Source organism: Lissotriton vulgaris, chromosome 4_1 (assembly GCF_964263255.1).
Source record: "Lissotriton vulgaris chromosome 4_1, aLisVul1.2, whole genome shotgun sequence".
Taxonomy (NCBI): domain Eukaryota; kingdom Metazoa; phylum Chordata; class Amphibia; order Caudata; family Salamandridae; genus Lissotriton; species Lissotriton vulgaris.
In genome coordinates this window covers 672,898,516-672,916,887 of record NC_141691.1, presented here as the reverse complement: position 1 = coordinate 672,916,887, position 18,372 = coordinate 672,898,516, and the positions used below count along the sequence as shown (strand labels likewise).

The following is an 18,372-nucleotide window of genomic DNA, read 5'->3' as shown; positions in this document are numbered from 1 at the left end:
AATATATCTTACTCAGAGACCTCAATTTTTGCCTTAATGACACCAACATCGCCAACCTCCTCAAAAGCATGATCAGCCACACCCAACTTGTCACCAACTCCACACACATCACAGGACACACCCTCAACCCCATCTTCACGGCCAGCGACAGTCAAGTACAGCCATATCACAGAGCTCACCTGGACAGAATACGTCTTTGTCCACTTCACAATCACAGGATCCCCCCTGAACCACCACCAAGCCAACCAGCACCTCACACTGCAGCTAGAACAAACTATGAGAGAGCCAGCGGACCAACATACTCAATACCTCCCACCCAGACACCGCAACCAACCTAGAACAGGCTGTCAAGATCTTCTCCTTCTGGCTCACAGACGGAGCTGACAGTCACAATGGAAGGGGCCACGGAACCTAAGGTCATCATGTGCAGTGTCTCTCAAGGCTCGTCCTTAGCCCTTCACTGTTCAACATCTACAAAACCCCTATGGTCCAAATTGTCAGAACCCACGGATTAAACATCATATTCTACGTTGACGATCCCCAGCTCATTCTCTCGCTATCAGTAGACCCATCCACCAAGAAAGCAAACTTCCGCAGGTGCAAGAAGATTGTCGCCAACTGGATGAAGACAACTGCTTAAAAGTCAACAGACATAATGGAAATGCTTATCTTTGGGAACAACACATACCCGTGGAGTGACACCTGGTGGCCTTCCGAACTAGGACCTCATCTACTCTAACAGATAACGCCCGCAACTTTGGTATCATCCTTGACAGCAAGCTCACCGTGAAAAAACAGACTAATGCAGTCTTCTCCACCTGCTTCCTCACTCTTCGCATGCTTCATAACATCTTCAAATGGCTCCCCATCAACACCAGACGAACCGTCAATCAAGCCCTAGTCTCAGTCGTATGGACTACGACAACACACACTACGTAGGAATCACCATGCAGCTCCTGAAGATACTGCAAACCATACAGAATTCAACATCCTGACTTATCCTCGACCTCCCAAAGTGAACCCACATCACCTCCCACCTCAAGAAGCTCCAATGGCTTCCCATTCAGAAGAGACGTCAATTCAAAATGCTGCTCCACACCTACAAAGCCATACACAACCAAGAACCAGCATACATCAACCACTGCCTAAAGTTCCACCCGCCCTCCAGATACCTGTACTTCACCTCTCTCTCCCTCCCTCACACTCCAGCATCTGCCTAAGCAACAGTGGAAGACGCTCCTTTTCCTACCTAGCTACGAAGTCATGGAACAACCTCCCCCTTCACCTCCTTACCTCATCCTCTCGGTTTGAATTCAGGAAGACACTCAAGACCTGGCTGTTCAATCAATCAATCAATCGCGCGCTACTCACCCGGAAGGGTCTCAAGGCGTTTGGGGGAAGGGGTCCGCTACTGCTCGAACAGCCAGGTCTTGAGTTGTCTCCTGAAGGCGAGGTGGTCCTGGGTCAGCCGAAGGTGGAGGGGGAGGGAGATCCATGTCTTAGCCGCCAGGTAGGAGAAGGATCTGCCTCCGGCGGTGGCTCTTCGGATGCGTGGTACGGTGGCGAGGGCGAGGCTGGTAGACCGTAGCTGGCGGGTGGGCGTGTAGAAGGTCAGGCGGTCGTTGAGGTACTTGGGGTACTGAGGAGCCTGAACGGGATCCTCTTGTCGACGGGGAGCCAGTGTAGGTCCCTCAGGTGGCCGGAGATGTGGCTGCGATGGGGGATGTCCAGAATGAGTTGGGCGGAGGCGTTCTGGATGCGTTGGAGTCTTTTCTGTAGCTTGGCTGTGGTTCCGGCGTAGAGGGTATTTCCGTAGTCCAGTCGGCTGGTGACGAGGGCCTGGGTGACCGTCTTCCTGGTTTCGGTCGGGATCCATCGGAAGATCTTGCGAAGCATGCGAAGGGTGTGGAAGCATGATGAGGATACGGCGTTGACTTGTCTGGTTATCGAGAGGGAGGAGTCCAGGATGAAGCCCAGGTTGCGTGCGTGGTCTGTTGGCTTGGGGGCGGTGCCCAGGGCTGGGGGTCACCAGGAGTCGTCCCAGGCGGAGGGTGATGGTCCCAGGATGAGTACTTCCGTCTTGTCGGAGTTCAGTTTCAGGCGGCTGTTCTTCATCCACTCGGCGACGTCTTTCATCCCTTCGTGGAGGCTGGTTCTGGCGGTGTCGGGGTCTCTGGTGAGGGAGAGGATCAGCTGGGTGTCGTCGGCGTAGGAGATGATGTTGAGGTTGTGTTGGCGTGCGATGCAGCGAGAGGTCTCATGTAGACGTTGAAGAGGGTGGGGATGAGTGATGATCCTTGCGGGACGCCGCAGAGGACTTCGGTGGCCTTGGATCGAAACGGGGGGAGGCGGACTCTCTGTGTTCTTCCGGCGAGGAACGAGATGATCCACTTCAGTGCCTTCTCTTGGATGCCGGTGTTGCTAAGGCGTTGGACTAGGGTGCGGTGGCAGACCATGTCGAATGCTGCGGAGAGGTCCAGGAGGATGAGTGCCGCTGTTTCCCCGTTGTCGAGCAGGGCTCGGATGTCGTCGGTGGCTGCGATGAGGGCGGTCTCGGTGCTGTGGTTGGCACTGAAACCGGACTGCGAGGGGTCGAGGGATCCGTACGTCTCGAGGAAGGCGGCAAGCTGTCTGTTGGCGATCTTCTCGATGACTTTGACAGGAAAAGGGAGGAGCGAGATGGGGCGAAAGTTTTTGAGGTCGGTGGGGTCCGCTGTTGGTTTCTTCAGTAGGGCGCTGAGCTCGGCATGCTTCCAGCTCTCCGGGAAGGTGGCAGTGTTGAAGGAGGTGTTGATGACGTCCCGGAGTTGGGGTGCGATGGTGGAGTCGGCCTTGTTGAAGACGTGGTGGGGGCAGGGGTCGGTTGGAGAACCGGAGTGGATGGTGTTCATCGTGCGGGCTGTGTCTTCGGTGGTCACCGTGGTCCAGGTGCGGAGGGTGGCAGTGGGGTGTGTTGGTTCGGTGGTTGGGTGCGTGGATGGTGCGCCGAAACTGTTGTGGATGTCGGCAATCTTGCGGTGGAAGAACGAGGCGAGGGAGTCGCAGAGATCTTGTGAAGGAGTGATGTCGTTGGTGCTGGGGTTGGAGAACTCCTTGACGATGCTGAAGAGTTCCTTGCTGTCGTGGGCGTTGTTGTCCAGTCGCTCCTTCAGTGATTTCTTCTTGGTGGTGCGGATGAGCTGGTGGTGCTTGCGGGTGGCGTGTTTGAGGGCGGTCATGTTGTCAGTGGTCTGGTCGAGGAGCCAGGCTTTCTCGAGGGTCCGGCAGGTCTTCTTGGAGTCCTTGAGCTAGTCGGTGAACCAGGGGGCTTTCTTGCTTCTGGGTCTGCTGGGAGGGTTCTTCAGTGGTGCGAGGTCGTCGGCGCAGGCAGTCAGCCACTGCGTGAAGTTGCGGGCAGCTTCGTTGGGGTCCGATGTGCTGGCAGGTGGGTTCTGGCTGAGGGAAGTGGTGAGCTGGTCGGCGGTGATCTTGCTCCAGCGAGGAACCTGTTGCGGGTGGTGGTGGGTTGTGGTTTTTCTGAAGCTGAAGTGGACGCAGCTGTGGTCGGTCCAGTGGAGTCCGGTGGAGTGGCTGAAGGTGATGTGCTTGCTGGATGATTAGACGGGATCAAGCGTGTGGCCGGCGTAGTGGGTGGGGGTGTTGACCAATTGCTTGAGTCCAAGGTTGGCGAGGTTGTCCAGCAGGGTGACGGTGTTGCGGTCCTTGTTGTTCTCCAGGTGGAAGTTGAGGTCCCCTAGGAGGATGTAGTCGGCGGAGGGGAGGGCGTGTGGGCTGATGAAGTCTGTGATGTCTTCGATGAATTGTGTGCATGGTCCCAGGGGTCTGTAGATGAGGGTGCCTCTGAGGGTCGTCTTTGGGTCGGTGTGAATCTGGAAGTGGAGGTGTTCGGCGGTGGCGAAGGGGTCGTCGGCGTCGGTCGTGATGCGGATGGTATTCTTGTGGATGATGGCGATGCCTCCTCCGGTCTGGTTGACGAGGTCCCTCCTGATGATCTTGTATCCATCAGGGATGGCGATGGCGATGTCAGGGGCTGAGGAGGCTGTTCAACGGAACCCTCCCTAAGCAGCAAGTTCACATCGCCTGGACTCCCTCAGGGTTATTAGCCTTGCTGTAAATGTCCTGTTTGGTTGATTCTATGTAAAGCTCTTGTTTCATGCCGAGTTTGGTGCAATTGCATTAAACAGTTTTTGCTTCAGAATTCAAAAAATTCATGTAACATCTAAAATAGAAAACACTCTTCAGAACTACCCACCTTGTGTGATTTTCTCCCATTCTTGAAAGTACTGTTTGACAAATGATATGCCAATTTTTTTTGCCAAATGATTGTGTAATAAGACGGCCTAAGATTTCCATAAATCCGACACCAACGTCACAATACAATGAACGTAGGATGGCTGAGTGATAATTGTGCAGAGTTATGACAAAATCTGTGTACACAATATAGCAAGCTCCAATGATGAGGTGATGGCCATCCACCAACAACCAGAATGGTAATGATAAATCAATACCACATATAATTCACAATCAAGATATATCCCGAGCTAATAGCAACAATCAATAAAGTCTCTCAAATAAGTCACAAGTGTAGTAGTCTTCATCTCTTCATTTATTCAGATATTGATCTTCTCAAAGATTCTAGCCGCCAATTGCATTAAACAGTTTTTGCTTCAGAATTTTAAAAAAATCATGTAACATCTAAAATAGAAAACACTCTTCAAAACTACCCACCTTGTGTGATTTTCTCCCATTCTTGAAATTACTGTTTGACAAATTATATCCCCTTTTTCTTTGTAAATGATTGTGTAATAAGACGGCCTAAGATTTCCATAAACCCGACACCAACGTCCACTGACTGATTTTAATTTTTTTTGTTAAATATATGCTGTTTTTACAATCTCTTTGGGATGTGCCCTGGTTTCCCTATTGGTGATTTGTTTTCACCCTGCTATTGCGTAACCTCACAATTCATTTTCCAAATCTGCCTGTGCATTTCTGTAAGGTAATACCAGCTCAGTTTCTAAATATGAGACTATGAAGGTTGACAGCCAATACAGCCCCATGTTTGATCAGGTCTTTTAAGGTTTTTTTTTTTAACTTCTGAATTAATGTTGATCTAAAAATCACAAACAGTATATAGAGAGCCTTTTTTTGCTATGCTAGTGACAATGGTTTCCATTTTGAATTTGGAATGAGATAAATAACTTGGTGTCAAGCTCTCCAATTTTGCTCTCTTGAAAATCTGCAAGTCATTTGCCAAAACCACACTTTTAATACTGGGGAATGTTTCATGCAGATTTGTAAAACAGAGGAAAAGTGACTGGAAGTCTAAAAAACTTGCCTTTAAGAGGAAAATGATATTGAAAAATAACATCCTTAACTCTACAATACATATGCATACTCTATAAAACAGTTGTTTAACAATACTTCTTTGCACATATACTGCGACAAAACAACACACGGGTAATAAGCCAGAATATTATAGTGATGTATACGTGTTTTCAGGCACAGCAGTCTTAGCAATACTCGTCAGGTTTAAAATCAAATTCCGGAATGATCAATTAAAAATATTCATTGAGAATGATGATTAGAGTTGTAGTTGAGAGCAGATTAAAACAGTTAAAAACTATTCTGTAAATGGCTATCTTTTCAAAGCAGGGATCTTACAGTCCATATCATGGAGGACACATTTTAACTGTGCACATTTGATGCAAGAACAAGCGTGACTTTTCACTATGTTAATAACAATGCACACATCAAAGCAACCACTGCACTCTTACCCATCTTGAAGGGTCACTTATCAAATTAATAAAAAGCGTAGATAATTTTGTCCGACGGAGTTCCTGGGACGTTGCACACGAGACAGCCATGAAGCATTCAGCACAAGCTTTCCTGACTCCCCAGACATTATCCGAACAAAGCTGGAAAAACCTTGGGAGCTGTGTAAAAACATGGAAAAATTGGGTGATATCGGCCATAATCACAAAAGGACATGGGTGTTGGTACAATGTGCTTGTGTGTCCTTCTCTAAGGTCATATTCCTAATTACTATAGCTAAAGCCACACACCAAGCCGAGCCACATGCCAAACAACGTTTACTGTTATCAACTGACAAGCATGCATAACTCTGGAACAATGAGTCATAAAAATTCTATTATTAATTTCCCATACACTGCTATGAATTCATAATCTATACCAGTACTACCTGTTTTTGTGAAGTTGATTAACCAAAATGAGATCACAGGTGAGTGACCACACGCATTTGTATTTGCTATTAATTATGTATTTCTCTTGTTTTTTAAAGGAATTCGGAGGTAAATTTCAGAATTATAGTTTTCCTCCTCATTTTATTTACTGAAGAGAAGGCCGCCCTGTAACCACTCCATCCCTTTACGTACAACCTTACTCTTTTGCTCTTTCAACCATTACCTTTAATATTTAACTTCAGCCTTCACATGTTTACCCCTTCAAGGGCAAGATTGCTCTGCAACCTTCCTTTCACTTAACCTATCCATTTCCAATTGCATTTGAAAGTAAACTTTTCCCGTAAGATATACCTTTGCCTTGGTATTAACTCTTACCCTTTTTTACTTACCTGCACACTTCCATATGGGTTTTCTAGCATTATTTTTGATTTCCAGATTTATGTATCCCCAGGTAATTAAATCATAAAAAGGACATGCCACCCTTTAAACCTTCTATTACACGGTTAAAATGAACCACGCTAGTGCTATGGATGTGACCTCTTAGTTGTGAACTATAGATTTCCTCCATTACTCGCACTTTAATGGGAAAATAGCTCATTGAGATGATCACATGTTTAAAAAGACCAAGTAATACAAATGGTGTGAACCTAATCATGTTTAAAATATTACTATCAATCTTTTGAATTTAGGGACAGAGTTAATTAATTAGATATCAAAAGGTGACACATAGCTCATTTTGCACGCCAGATTTGATAATCAATTATAATGAAAATGTGACATGGAACTAGGGGCAAGGGAATCCAGAAACACTGGCATCCACCATCACAATTTAAGGTTATTCAGACAGATCTTCAGAACTCATGGGACCTCTCTAGGCTTCAATTAGCAGCTTAGTTTTGAGTTTCCTCTCTTCTCCAAATTTCAGTGGGAAACATACAACTGTTACAGTGCCTACCACGATTCCTCCAGGAATCCTCTAGGAAGAACTGAAGTATGAATTAACGTGCTGGGTCCAGTGCTACAATAAAGAGGATTTGACGATAAGGTTTTGAAATGAAATACAAATTTAAAAACACTACATGGGCATGGATTATTTGAAAGAAGACTGCTGAAATACATTTTATTCTCCACTGGTGCATACAGGGAATCTTGATGGGGATACTGCAAGCAGGAGTGGTTCAATTTACTATTCTAACTAGTCCTAGAATATCTGGTTTAAGAGCAACGTTCCCTCTAATATTCCTGGAGGATCATTTACTATTCTAGCTCCTGTCCTGGAATATTTTGGGAAAAGTCACATTCTCAAAGTATTTTTAGGAAGGGTTGAAAAATAGTACTTCTGAAATGTAGAAAGTGCTGCCCTGAAGGCGCAGCTCAGGGCAAAAAACTAAGAATACCCATTGTAGTCTGACAGATGTTCAGGACTGAAACATCGTGAGCCAATGCGGTGGTCACAGCTTTGGCTCTGGTAGATGAGTGCACAAACCCTCAGGTGGCTGCTTTTTGGCAAATGCGCCGCAGATTTTTATGCAGAGCACAATCTATCAGGAGATGGCTAGTTTCTGCACAACCTTCCCTTTCTTGGCCCCAACGTACCCTATGAAGAGTTGGTCATCCACCCAAGTTCTTTAGTGAAGTCAGGGTAGAACTACAAAGTTCATTTTGGATACAGAGGGTGGGGTAACATCTTTAGAACGATGATGTGGGGGTGAAAAAAGGTAAGCCCATGATAGTCTGTTCTACATAGGAAGGATTTAATACCTTTGGAAGGAAGGAGGCACGTGATCGGAGGACCAGTTTGTTAGGATAAAAAGTAGTGTCAAGCAGGTGCAGAGAGCCTGCAAATTGCTGACCCTCCTGGCCGATGTAACGCCCATCAGAAAGGTGGTTTTGATGGTTTATAACTGAAGGGGGCAGTTATGTAACAGCTCAAAAGTGACGCACATCAGGAAAGTACGTGTAGCAAAGTGCCTGGGACTTACCTGGGTCCACCACAACCAATGGCGGTCCCCTTCTCCCAGTACCCCCATCAACCGAGCATTCTATTGGGAGCTCCCGAACTTGTTCCCAAGTCCACCTCTGCAGCCTCTTTCTTGGTGGCCCCACTCTTTTTCAAAGGTGTAGCGCTTAAAGCTACCAACCCGTACATCACCTCTGCACACAGACTTTCCAGGGCAGGTAAACTCGAACTGATGGCTGTACTTATCACCCTAAGTCCTAAGGGTACCGCTGAGATTAGTTTACAAATATGCAGCATATGTTTCTTTCCCCATAGGAAAGCATTACTGTGAGAAAAAAAAAGCTTTTGAGTGATGTTTTTACTTACCTGGAAGAACGGATAAACTGAAAAGCACTTGCCCAATTACAAAGTTTTTGGCATTAAAATAAATATAAAAATACCTGTTATTTTTCTAAAATTGGTATAAAGTTTGAGTGCATGCCTCATTTGTTGGCTAGGCGTGTTCCACAAATGCATTAACACTACCTCCTGATAAGCTTCAACTGTTCACTCACACAAAAGAGCATTTGGGATTATTAAAGTAAGCCCATTACCCCTATAAGGGCATTTGGATTTCTATATAGTATACCTCGTTTTGATATACTACATAAAAAGCCAGCTTCTTCCAATAAGGACCAGGTCCAAGTTCCACTGGGGCAGGTTGAGGAATCTGGTCACAACGGGAGACTTAATCGGGAAGGCTGGTTCTGCAACCGCAAAAATGCAGAAACGGCTGAAAGAGAGCCCATGTGCCCAGAGCAGAGTCCTACTGGGCCTAGAAATAACAAATAATAGGCCCTGAGAAAGAGGAGAAGATAGCAAATCAATGCTTTTTGATAAACACCATGCCACAAATTTGTCCCATCTGCAGGGTATACCAATTTAGTGGATGGAGGCCTGGGTGCCAGAATGACATCACAGACTTCTGGAAGAAGGCTGTAAACTGTTACTGTTCAATCTCCATGCGTGATGGCGAAGAGTATGTAGGTTCAGGTGCAGAACCCTCCCCCTGTTTCTGCGTCAGAAGATTCTCCTGAAGAGGCAGCTTGATCGGAGGACCAGTGCTCATGCTTAACAGCTCAGGATACCAGACTTTCCATGCCACATCCAGAGCAGCAAAAATTACTTGGGCCCGGTAGTTTCTGATCTTTTTAAGAACTCATGACATTGTGAAAAAGCCATAGAAGAGGCTGGATCTCCATTCGAGACAAAAACAGTCTCAGAGCAAGAGCCACCTTGGAAATACAAGTGTGTAGAACTCCTGACATTACGCGTTATCGGCGGTGGCATATAGATGTAACCAAGACTCCCCACACTCTTGAAGAGATAGTGCGCCACCTCCAGTTGAAGACGCCATTCGCAATCCACTAGGCATCAACAGCTGAGTTTGTCCGCCCAAGCGGTAAGAGAGCTTGCCAGGTGTGGAACCACCAGGGAAATGCCTGGGTGTTTTAGCAATGTCTCTAAAACATTGAAAAAAGCCAGTCAAAAAGTGACTGAGGGGGTAGTTCTTTATGGATCATCACTATCTGGTGTGGAAAGTAAACGAAGGCACATCAGCGTGCTGTGGTGGTGTCTATATAGATACTGCACACGTCACTTCCGGTGCGGACGATGCCGACGCAGAACCGAACACCACCACGAACCTACGCAGAGGTACTGCTCAAAAATATCCAGATGTCGTCAGACGCCCGAGGATAATTTTAAGGTAAGGAATCAGATGTTAGAAGTCTAAGGTAAGGAGTCAGCTGTTAGAAGTCTATCAGACTGCGTCACATTTAAAATGTTAACGGTCATCCACTATGAAACTCAGAGGTGTTACAATAGCACAGTGTACAAGGACACAAGAGTAAGCTCACTCAATTAACTACAGGGAATTATTTTGGGCTAAATAGGAACTCCGCATTATGAATGCTAACTTCCTAATCTTGTACTACATTTGTTGCAGAGAAATATGTGAAGAATCCGCTAAAATTAATTTTATACAAGGCAGTATTTGGAGTACACACTTTGGAGTAGGGATTTTTCTTTTTAACCGCATCGCTGCGGCGGCTTTTCCCGCTGTGTGCGGCAATTTATGAAAAGCCGCGTTACATGACGAGCTCAGCTCATCATCCGCACACGACTACCGTGGCTGATGACGAGCTGAGCTCGTCATCAGCAGCAAAGCGGTTAAAGAAATGATCAAGTTTATATTCTTCAAATGGCAAGTAGATAAGTGTAGATACTTAATAGTTTTAAAAAATGATGATGATTGAGTTCTAGTTCAAAGGTCAATAGCACTACATTGAAAGGAAGTCTCCAAACCTTTAAGGAAATCTGATATTGTCTACCTGCAGATGCAAGTGAAAATTATTTTTAAATTGTACTTTTTTTAACTGGGTTATTAACAACCACAACCCCTGTATTGCTCTCTATGTGTGATCTAGAAGTGGGTCTATGCAGGAAATATCTCAACCAATGTAAAGGCAAGCAAGGTTCGAAAATGAAATTACTTCTTCTCTGGAGGGTAGTCATGACTTAAGCAAACATGTGCCTTGGTATGCTTTTTAGAGGTCCGTGGCAAACCATTACATGAGGCCATTCCATGATACAAAAACTTTGTTATTTTGACTTCTATTTTTTTTTTAAAAGGTCTTGCAATAATCAAACATTTGTAAAGGAACCTTCATTTTGAGGCAGCTTCAGCAGGTGTTAAGGTGAAGGAAACACGTTTACTTTGCATAGTATGACGGCATGTTACCACCACATTTAAGGTTTTAAAATAATTTGGGGGGTAGAAGGGAGAGATAGCAGTGAATGGGCAGAATGACAAAGGCAAACAAGGACCAGGGTGACAGCTGCCTCAGAACTCCAACAAGCAGCTCCTCTGGCAGTGAAGCTGCAGCAATGGGGACAGAGGGATCACTTAGCCTGCAATTAGAGTGGATTTCCTAGTGAATGTGAAATGAATACCACACACCCCACAGGAGGATCATGAAGCCAGCAGAAGTTGTTACAAGAAGGGTGGTCACCAGTATGATATGCAACGGATTACAGTGCTTTATATAGGTACAGTAAGCCTGCAAGGTGTTTAGGAGGCACAACAACAAGAGGTGATGTTTGGCTGGCACCACGTGACGTGAGCATCAAGCTGAACAATTAGCAGACACCAGGCAAGATGCAGAGGCTTGGCATAACCAGCAGTGTGGAGTGGCATAAAGAACTTGTAAACTGTTACAACTATAGCTCATTTACCTAATGTGGATTATGTTCTTTCCTGTCAATGAAATGAATGACCTAAAGGTATTTGACATATAGCATTCTAGTTACAAAGGAAGTACCGCATACACAATCCTTTTCTTCAGCTGATCAAATAATTATTTTCAAGCAAGCCAATGATGGTTGACAAATCGGAAGAGCCATAGTTAAAGGTAAATGCTTTTCATACCCACCACTGAATCCTTTGCCGATTTATTATTTTAAAATGATATAAAGCAGTGATTACTTGGGATGATCGGGCATACATGGGACAGTGTCTGCAATACAGCCTATTCCACCTGTGGCTACTCCATGCTCTGCAAAATACATTGCTGATGAAAGTGTGTAATGCACTCTAAGTTAGGGCTACAGCACCGATGTGTTCACTCGAGGGCCTGCGGATTGTCAAAACCCATGGAACAGCAAGAACTAACTCTTGAAAAACACTGTTGGTTTCCTATACTTTAACCCTTCAAACAATCTACTTAACTATCCCATTTCTGAACAGGTTGTATTCTTAAGTGACAACAAAAGCCAGCATTGTCTCAAGGATATGAATTCCTTGTACGGTGATGTACTTTTTTGAGCTCAGCTGAAATTTAACTGGGAGGCTACAGTGGCAATGATACCTGATAGTTGAGAGGAAAATATTTAACTACTCTGATAACGTCGGTGAGTTCTGGTGAAACAATCACAGCAAGAACAAGCTCGCAAGTCACCAACAGGTGGTCTTAAATTAGAGGTACTTGATGCGATTTACATGGGATTGTAATGAAGCAGACATGAGCTTTGTATTCATCATCTCCCAAGTCTGATCAGATCATCATAAAAAGTATAATCTGCAAGAAAGCCCATCATTAAAGGAGCAGAGACTATCAGTTCTAACTCCGGACTGCTTTACCGCTAAACAATGCACACCAGTAGATAACTGCCTTAAAAATAAAAGTGCTCTGGAAACACATAAAGGGCGTACAGTGTTTGGGAACATGCAAAACTACAACCTCTACATCTTTGTGGAAGTACAACATTTTAACACCTTTGTGCAATCTAGTGGAATAACAACAGATAAATGCTCTAATATCCCAAGATCCAGAAAGTCAGTTGCTTAATGTGGAACCTTGAGTGGCAGGGCTCTTGAATACTTCAATCAATCAGTTTCACAATTTTGATATTATTTGAGACTCATAACTATAAAAAAAATACAATCAAATAAAAAAAAGCAATGGCTGAAATGAAAACATTTTAAAACCATAAAATCAGCATTTGGAGTGGCCACCATTAAACACCTCTATTCAGCTCACATGGACAGCTTCAAAAATCAAGACAAAGCATCTATAAAAGAGTTGAAAATGCTGTAGGTCTCTACGTAACTTGACCTATGCTTATATGTCCTATTGAAGAGCTGGGCCAATGCAAAGCCTACTTCTAGGTTTATCTGTACCTAGTGATTTAGCAATTTCTTCAAAAACTGACCGCACACGCTTAGTTGTTAAAACCTATGTTGTTGAAGTCCTTCACATTGAATTTTAAGAGGGCAAAACAAATAATATTTTACCGTCTGCGATTACCAATTCCTATACGCATAAAGATAGCCTATTCCAAAAACCTACCTTGATGTTGAGGGAAAGCTTGTCCATATGTAACATGGTGTACATTTTACTAGGGATCAGTGGATATAGGGCTGAAATGTATAGCCATTATGTCCGACAAGGTCTGTTTTCAAACTAAGCCATTTGCCAGGAACAATGAACTACCTTGACCAGGGACATGTTCCTTTGTAAGTCACTGTAAAGGAGCTTGATTTTTTACTAGATCCAACATTATAACAGAACCTGGGCGGTCACAAGCTAAGGTCAATTTGTGACTTACAAAAACTACCTGAAACAAAAGCTGCAGAGTCAAAGTCTTATCACAAGTTCATTTGTATGAGAGGCAACATATATACAGCAAAACAGGGTAGTAAGCTTCCAATGACACAACGCAATCATATATCTTGTTTTTCGTCTTTTATTTTTATTTATTTATTTATTTTATTTTTTGGGTGTAAGATTTTTATTGAAAAGTGCCATCAAGACATCAGCAGTACATCTTGTCATTAGTAAATGTTACATAATAAATCACCGGCTCGTACTATTACACAGCTATTCAGCCGACAACCTTCCGGTCCGGCAGCGAATACTTGACACGATGCGAAATGCAGTAAGGATATAATGATTGAATAAATAAAATCTTACTTTTTTATGTTATTTTTGTAGAAAGTTAACAGAACAAAATTAGATGGCTCATCTTTGATATATAGTCACAAAGTATAAGACAATTGCAGTGGAAATTGCCGATTCCAATGTCCCAGGTAGATACCCTTCCCTCTCCAAGCACCGAATAAAATTGAAATCCCTGTCAGATAATTAGTGCCCCTTCATCCATCCCCATGTTTCCCTCCCGATTCATTCATCCATCCCCTCCTCATCTTCCGAACCGTCGTCCTCATCCTCTGGCAGTGGTTCACATATATCTCCCCTGTATCTATTCCATGCCTCCCACACCGTGTTCCACTTTTTGGGGTTAGCTCTCATTTTATACACTGTGCGTTCAGTTAACATCAGTTTGTCCATCGTTCTGCACCACAATGCTAAAGTAGGTACCTCTGGCACCCCCCACCTCTGCGCCGTGTCGCGTTTGGCTACCATTGTCCCAATAGTGACCCATTGCTGTTGCCTGAGATTCAAATCAGTCCCTTCCCAAATATTCAGCAGGCACATGCGTGGTTCTGGTGTTAGGGAAGTGTCGAGGGTCTGGGAAATGGTCCGCATGACTTGTTACCAGTAACTCCTTATGGCCGGGCAGTCCCACAATGTATGCAGTAGCGTTCCTTCCTCCCCACATCCCCTAAGACAGTATGGGGTTTCAGCCCTGTGCATTTTATAAAGAGCGGTTCTAGTGTAGTACACTATGTAGTACTTTCAGCTGTACGAGCCTGAACCGGGCAGAGACCCCCGCCTCCCTTGGCGACGCCATTGCAGCATTCCAATCTGTCTCGTCCATAGCTCCCAATTCAGTTTCCCACTTCTCTCTCAAACGTTGTAAGGGGTCCGGGAGGTTGTTTAGTAATTTGCGGTATGTAAGTGAGGTGGCACGTGTTTGCATGAAGTCTGTGAGAAGCCGGTCTTCTAAGGGTGAGGATTCTGGGATAGGGGACCCTGGTTCAAGTACTGCCAGCAGTGCGTGTCTTATCTGGATGTACCTATAAGTTTCAGTGGGGCCTAGTGCGTATTGTTGTTGCAGTTGCGAGAAAGGGAGTACCCCTGCAGAGGTCCAGAGATCCCCCACCGTCGAAATTCCAATATTGTCCCATTGGGTAAACCCCTTACTGGATCTGAGGCAGCCTAACTTTTTAGTGTCCCAAAGTGAAGTCAGCTTTGTGATGACCCCCTTCCATTTTAACCGTGTGAGCGCCTTGTACCACAATGTAACTGTGTGCTTGGTTGGGCCGAGTAGTCCCTTAAGGAGACTTGGATTATATAGCAGGGCCCACAGACTATGCGTTCCCAGTTGGGTCCTATCCGCCAGATATGCCGGGTCATCGTGTGGGGCGTGGATCCACTGATTAATTACTTTGAGCTGGGATGCCCAATAATAAAGTTGCATATTTGGTAATACTATTCCTCCATCGTACCACCCGCGATTAAGTTTAACGTGGGCTATCCTCGGTGGCCGGTCTCCCCACAGCAGGTTGGTCACTACTGCAGTCACTTTTTGAAAGTAAGAGGGCGGGATCACATCTGGGGTGTTTTCCAGAACATATAAGAGGCGCGGGAGTGGCATCATCTTAAATAATGCGGCACGCCCCAGCAGCGTAAGAGGCAGGGTTGTCCAGTGACGGACATCCGCCTTCAGGCGGAGGAGTGGGGGTGCCAGATTCTGATCGTAGAATACGCCCGGGTCACCGGAGACGTGTATGCCCAGGTATTTAAAGGAGGTATCGGTCACTACCAATGGGCACTGTTCAGGAAGGATCGGTACAGGGCCTTTCAGTACGTAAAGGACTGACTTTGTCCAATTGATTGTATACCCAGAGGTCAAGCCATGTTTATCACAAAGTGCTAACAATACCGGGACATTCATCTCAGGGTCAGATAGGTAAACCAGCATATCGTCAGCATATAGAGATACTCTATCTTCCCAGGCGTCACCCCACGTTATACCCTTCAGCAGCGGCGTGGTCCTAATAACAGTAGTGAGCGGTTCTAATACCAGCGCAAATAGTAGAGGGGATAAGGGTCAGCCCTGACGTGTCCCTCGCGCTAGAGGGATCGCTCGAGAGATGTGGCCATTGGCCGCCACATGGGCAACCAGGTCCGTGTATAGGAGTCTAACCCAGGATAGAAATTTTGGACCAAAGCCCATCCGAGCCAGGACTGCGAATAGGTATTGCCACTCTACCATATCGAAAGCCATTCTGGCATCCAGTGACAAAATGGCCGCCGGCTCCTTCAGCAAACGTGCGCGAGCCAATGCTCCATGTACACGCCGGAGATTTAACGCCGTGCTCCTATGTGGCATGAAGCCTGACTGATCCGGGTGGATCAAGTGTCGTAGGTGCGGGGTCAGTCTATTTGCGATCAGTTTCGCCAGAATCTTCGCCTCTGCGTTGAGGAGCGAGATTGGGCGATACGACGCACAATCTGCGGGCGGTTTGCCCGGCTTCGGAATGGCCACTATAGTCGCTAAGCGCTGGTCCAATGGCAGAGCCCCAGTTTCTCGACATTCCTCGAACATGGCTAACAGCGGTGAGCTCAGGGTATCCGACATTGCTTGAAACCACTCAATCGGTATCCCGTTAGGGCCCAGTGCCTTACCCGTATGCAGCGCACCTATCGCCATACGGAGCTCCTCCACCGTGAGGTCTCCTTCCAATTCAGACACTGCCTCCGGTGAAAACGTCTCTACCTCTACCCCTTGGAGCGCCAACACTGCCGCTTCAGCCGTGACCACCTCCCTCGGGGTGTATACTGCCTGGAAGTGGTTTGCTAAGATGTCGACGATTTCAGAGGGGCGCGTGTGACAGGTCCCCTCCGGGTCCTGCAATTGTAGAATGTGCCTACTGCCGTCTTTTTTCCTGTCCAGCCAGGCCAGCAATTTGTTGGCTTTATCGCCTATATCGTAGACCCTATGCGCTGTCGTCTCTATATTCTCTAACGTCCTTCGTCTGAGAAGGTCGTCATGCTGCGGTTGGCAGAGGTGTAGTGAGTGGCGAGTGTCATCCGACGGATGTGCCATGTGGGCCGCATTCGCCTGTTCCAGTTTCAGTTCTAACGCTAGTAGTTCCTGTTTCTGCGTGCGTTTATGGTTGGTGATAGACGCAATCGCCTGTCCTCGTAATACCGTCTTGTATGCTTCCCACAGCGTGTCGGGGAAGACACCGAGCCGGCATTCTCATGAAAGTAGTGTTTAGTGGTTGTTTTTAAGGTTTTGCGGATCGGAGGAATTTTGAGATAACCAGGGTAGATGGGATAAATTTGCTTGCGCGCTGTTGCTGTGCATGACATAGTGATGGTCAAGGGGGAATGATCCGATATACCCCGGGGCCTAATCTGCACGTCGTTGATTGTGAGTCTGCCACCCCCCAGTGTAAGGAAATAATCAATACGGGATAGGCAGTCATGTGTAGCTGAGTAATAAGAGTACTGCCGATCTTCGAGGTGGAGCTGCCGCCATATATCGACCAGTCCCTGCGCCTCCAGAAAGTCCTTGAATCTTGTTGGGCCTGTGGAGAGTGTGCGATTCGGGAACCTATCCTGTTCACTATGGGCCAGTGCATTGAAGTCTCTGCCCACCAGTAAGTCCCCGTCCGGGAGTTCTAGAAGGAATTTGCCCAGGTCCGGAAGCGCCAATGAATGTAGTGCTGGCGGGATATACACAGACACCACATTAATGGGCACGCCTTCCCACTGCCCACACACCGCGGCGAAGCGGCCATGATTATCCGTTTTGGTAGACTGTTGTATGAATCGAGACGTCTTTTTCACTCAAATACCCGTCCCGCGGGACCCAGAAGTGAAATCTGAGTGTGTGACCATGCGGTAACCTGGCCTATTCAAAGCCCTGCTAGCTGCACCCACTAAATGTGTTTCCTGAAGCATAACAAGGTCGCAGTTTAACCTTCTGATACACTGGAGAACCAGCCCTCTCTTCACTTTGTCCCCCAAACCCCTGACATTCCATGACATTATCTGCATCGGCGGCACAGGCCCCACCTCGGGAACAGCTGTTACGTTATTTGGTCGTGGTTGTTCTGCCATTGTGAGACCGTGCATGCAGACCGAGAACCCATGGGGTAGGACAAAACTGTGTTCGATGGCGGTTCCTCCCCCCATGTGCGTCTAATCGCATGTTGGAACAATTACAGTGCTATCAGATCAATATTGGTACACCCGGGGTATGAAATTCGGCACAGTGTGACTAAGAGAAACGGCAATATGATCAGTAGAGCCAAACAATACAAACTAACAAACCGTAGAAACGCCCCCGTGCCCCAAACTCCCACCCGCCCTGCTTCCCTGCCATACGGACTCAAAACTGCCCGCCACCCCAATTTAGCAGAGTGCTTAAACCCACCCTGAGAAAAACACAGTTACTTGCTCGTTGGGGGTGAGGAGTACTCCGGAATTAGCGACCCCTCATACCCTCTGCAGTGGCCCTCGGCCCAGTGTCCATGGCGGTTCCGGCGACAGTCCCAAGCAAGAATGTCTCGTACCTGCCGAGTGTTCATATTTCCACCTCCTGGGTTGCATCAACATTGTCTCTCATCGGCGAGCTTCTGCCACTGTTCAGGTCAGCATCTCCGACGTCGTCGCGGTCTTTCGAGTGTTGGCCATTTTTAGTTCGACCAGGGCGGTGAGATTGAGAGGCAGGACGCCAGCCGTCCAGCCA

At 46.4% G+C, this 18,372-nt stretch overlaps 1 protein-coding gene across 2 annotated transcripts in view; it reads right to left on the bottom strand.

The window, feature by feature from the left end:
• The window catches only part of PPP4R1 (protein phosphatase 4 regulatory subunit 1), a 604,307-nt gene that overhangs the window by 281,318 nt on the left and 304,617 nt on the right, over nucleotides 1–18,372 (bottom strand). For both annotated transcript variants that reach the window (XM_086964940.1, XM_086964941.1), the window contains exon 9: nucleotides 5,778–5,936. In XM_086964940.1, coding sequence (XP_086821066.1) covers nucleotides 5,778–5,936 — 159 coding nt within the window. The remainder of the gene's footprint in view (nucleotides 1–5,777; nucleotides 5,937–18,372) is intronic.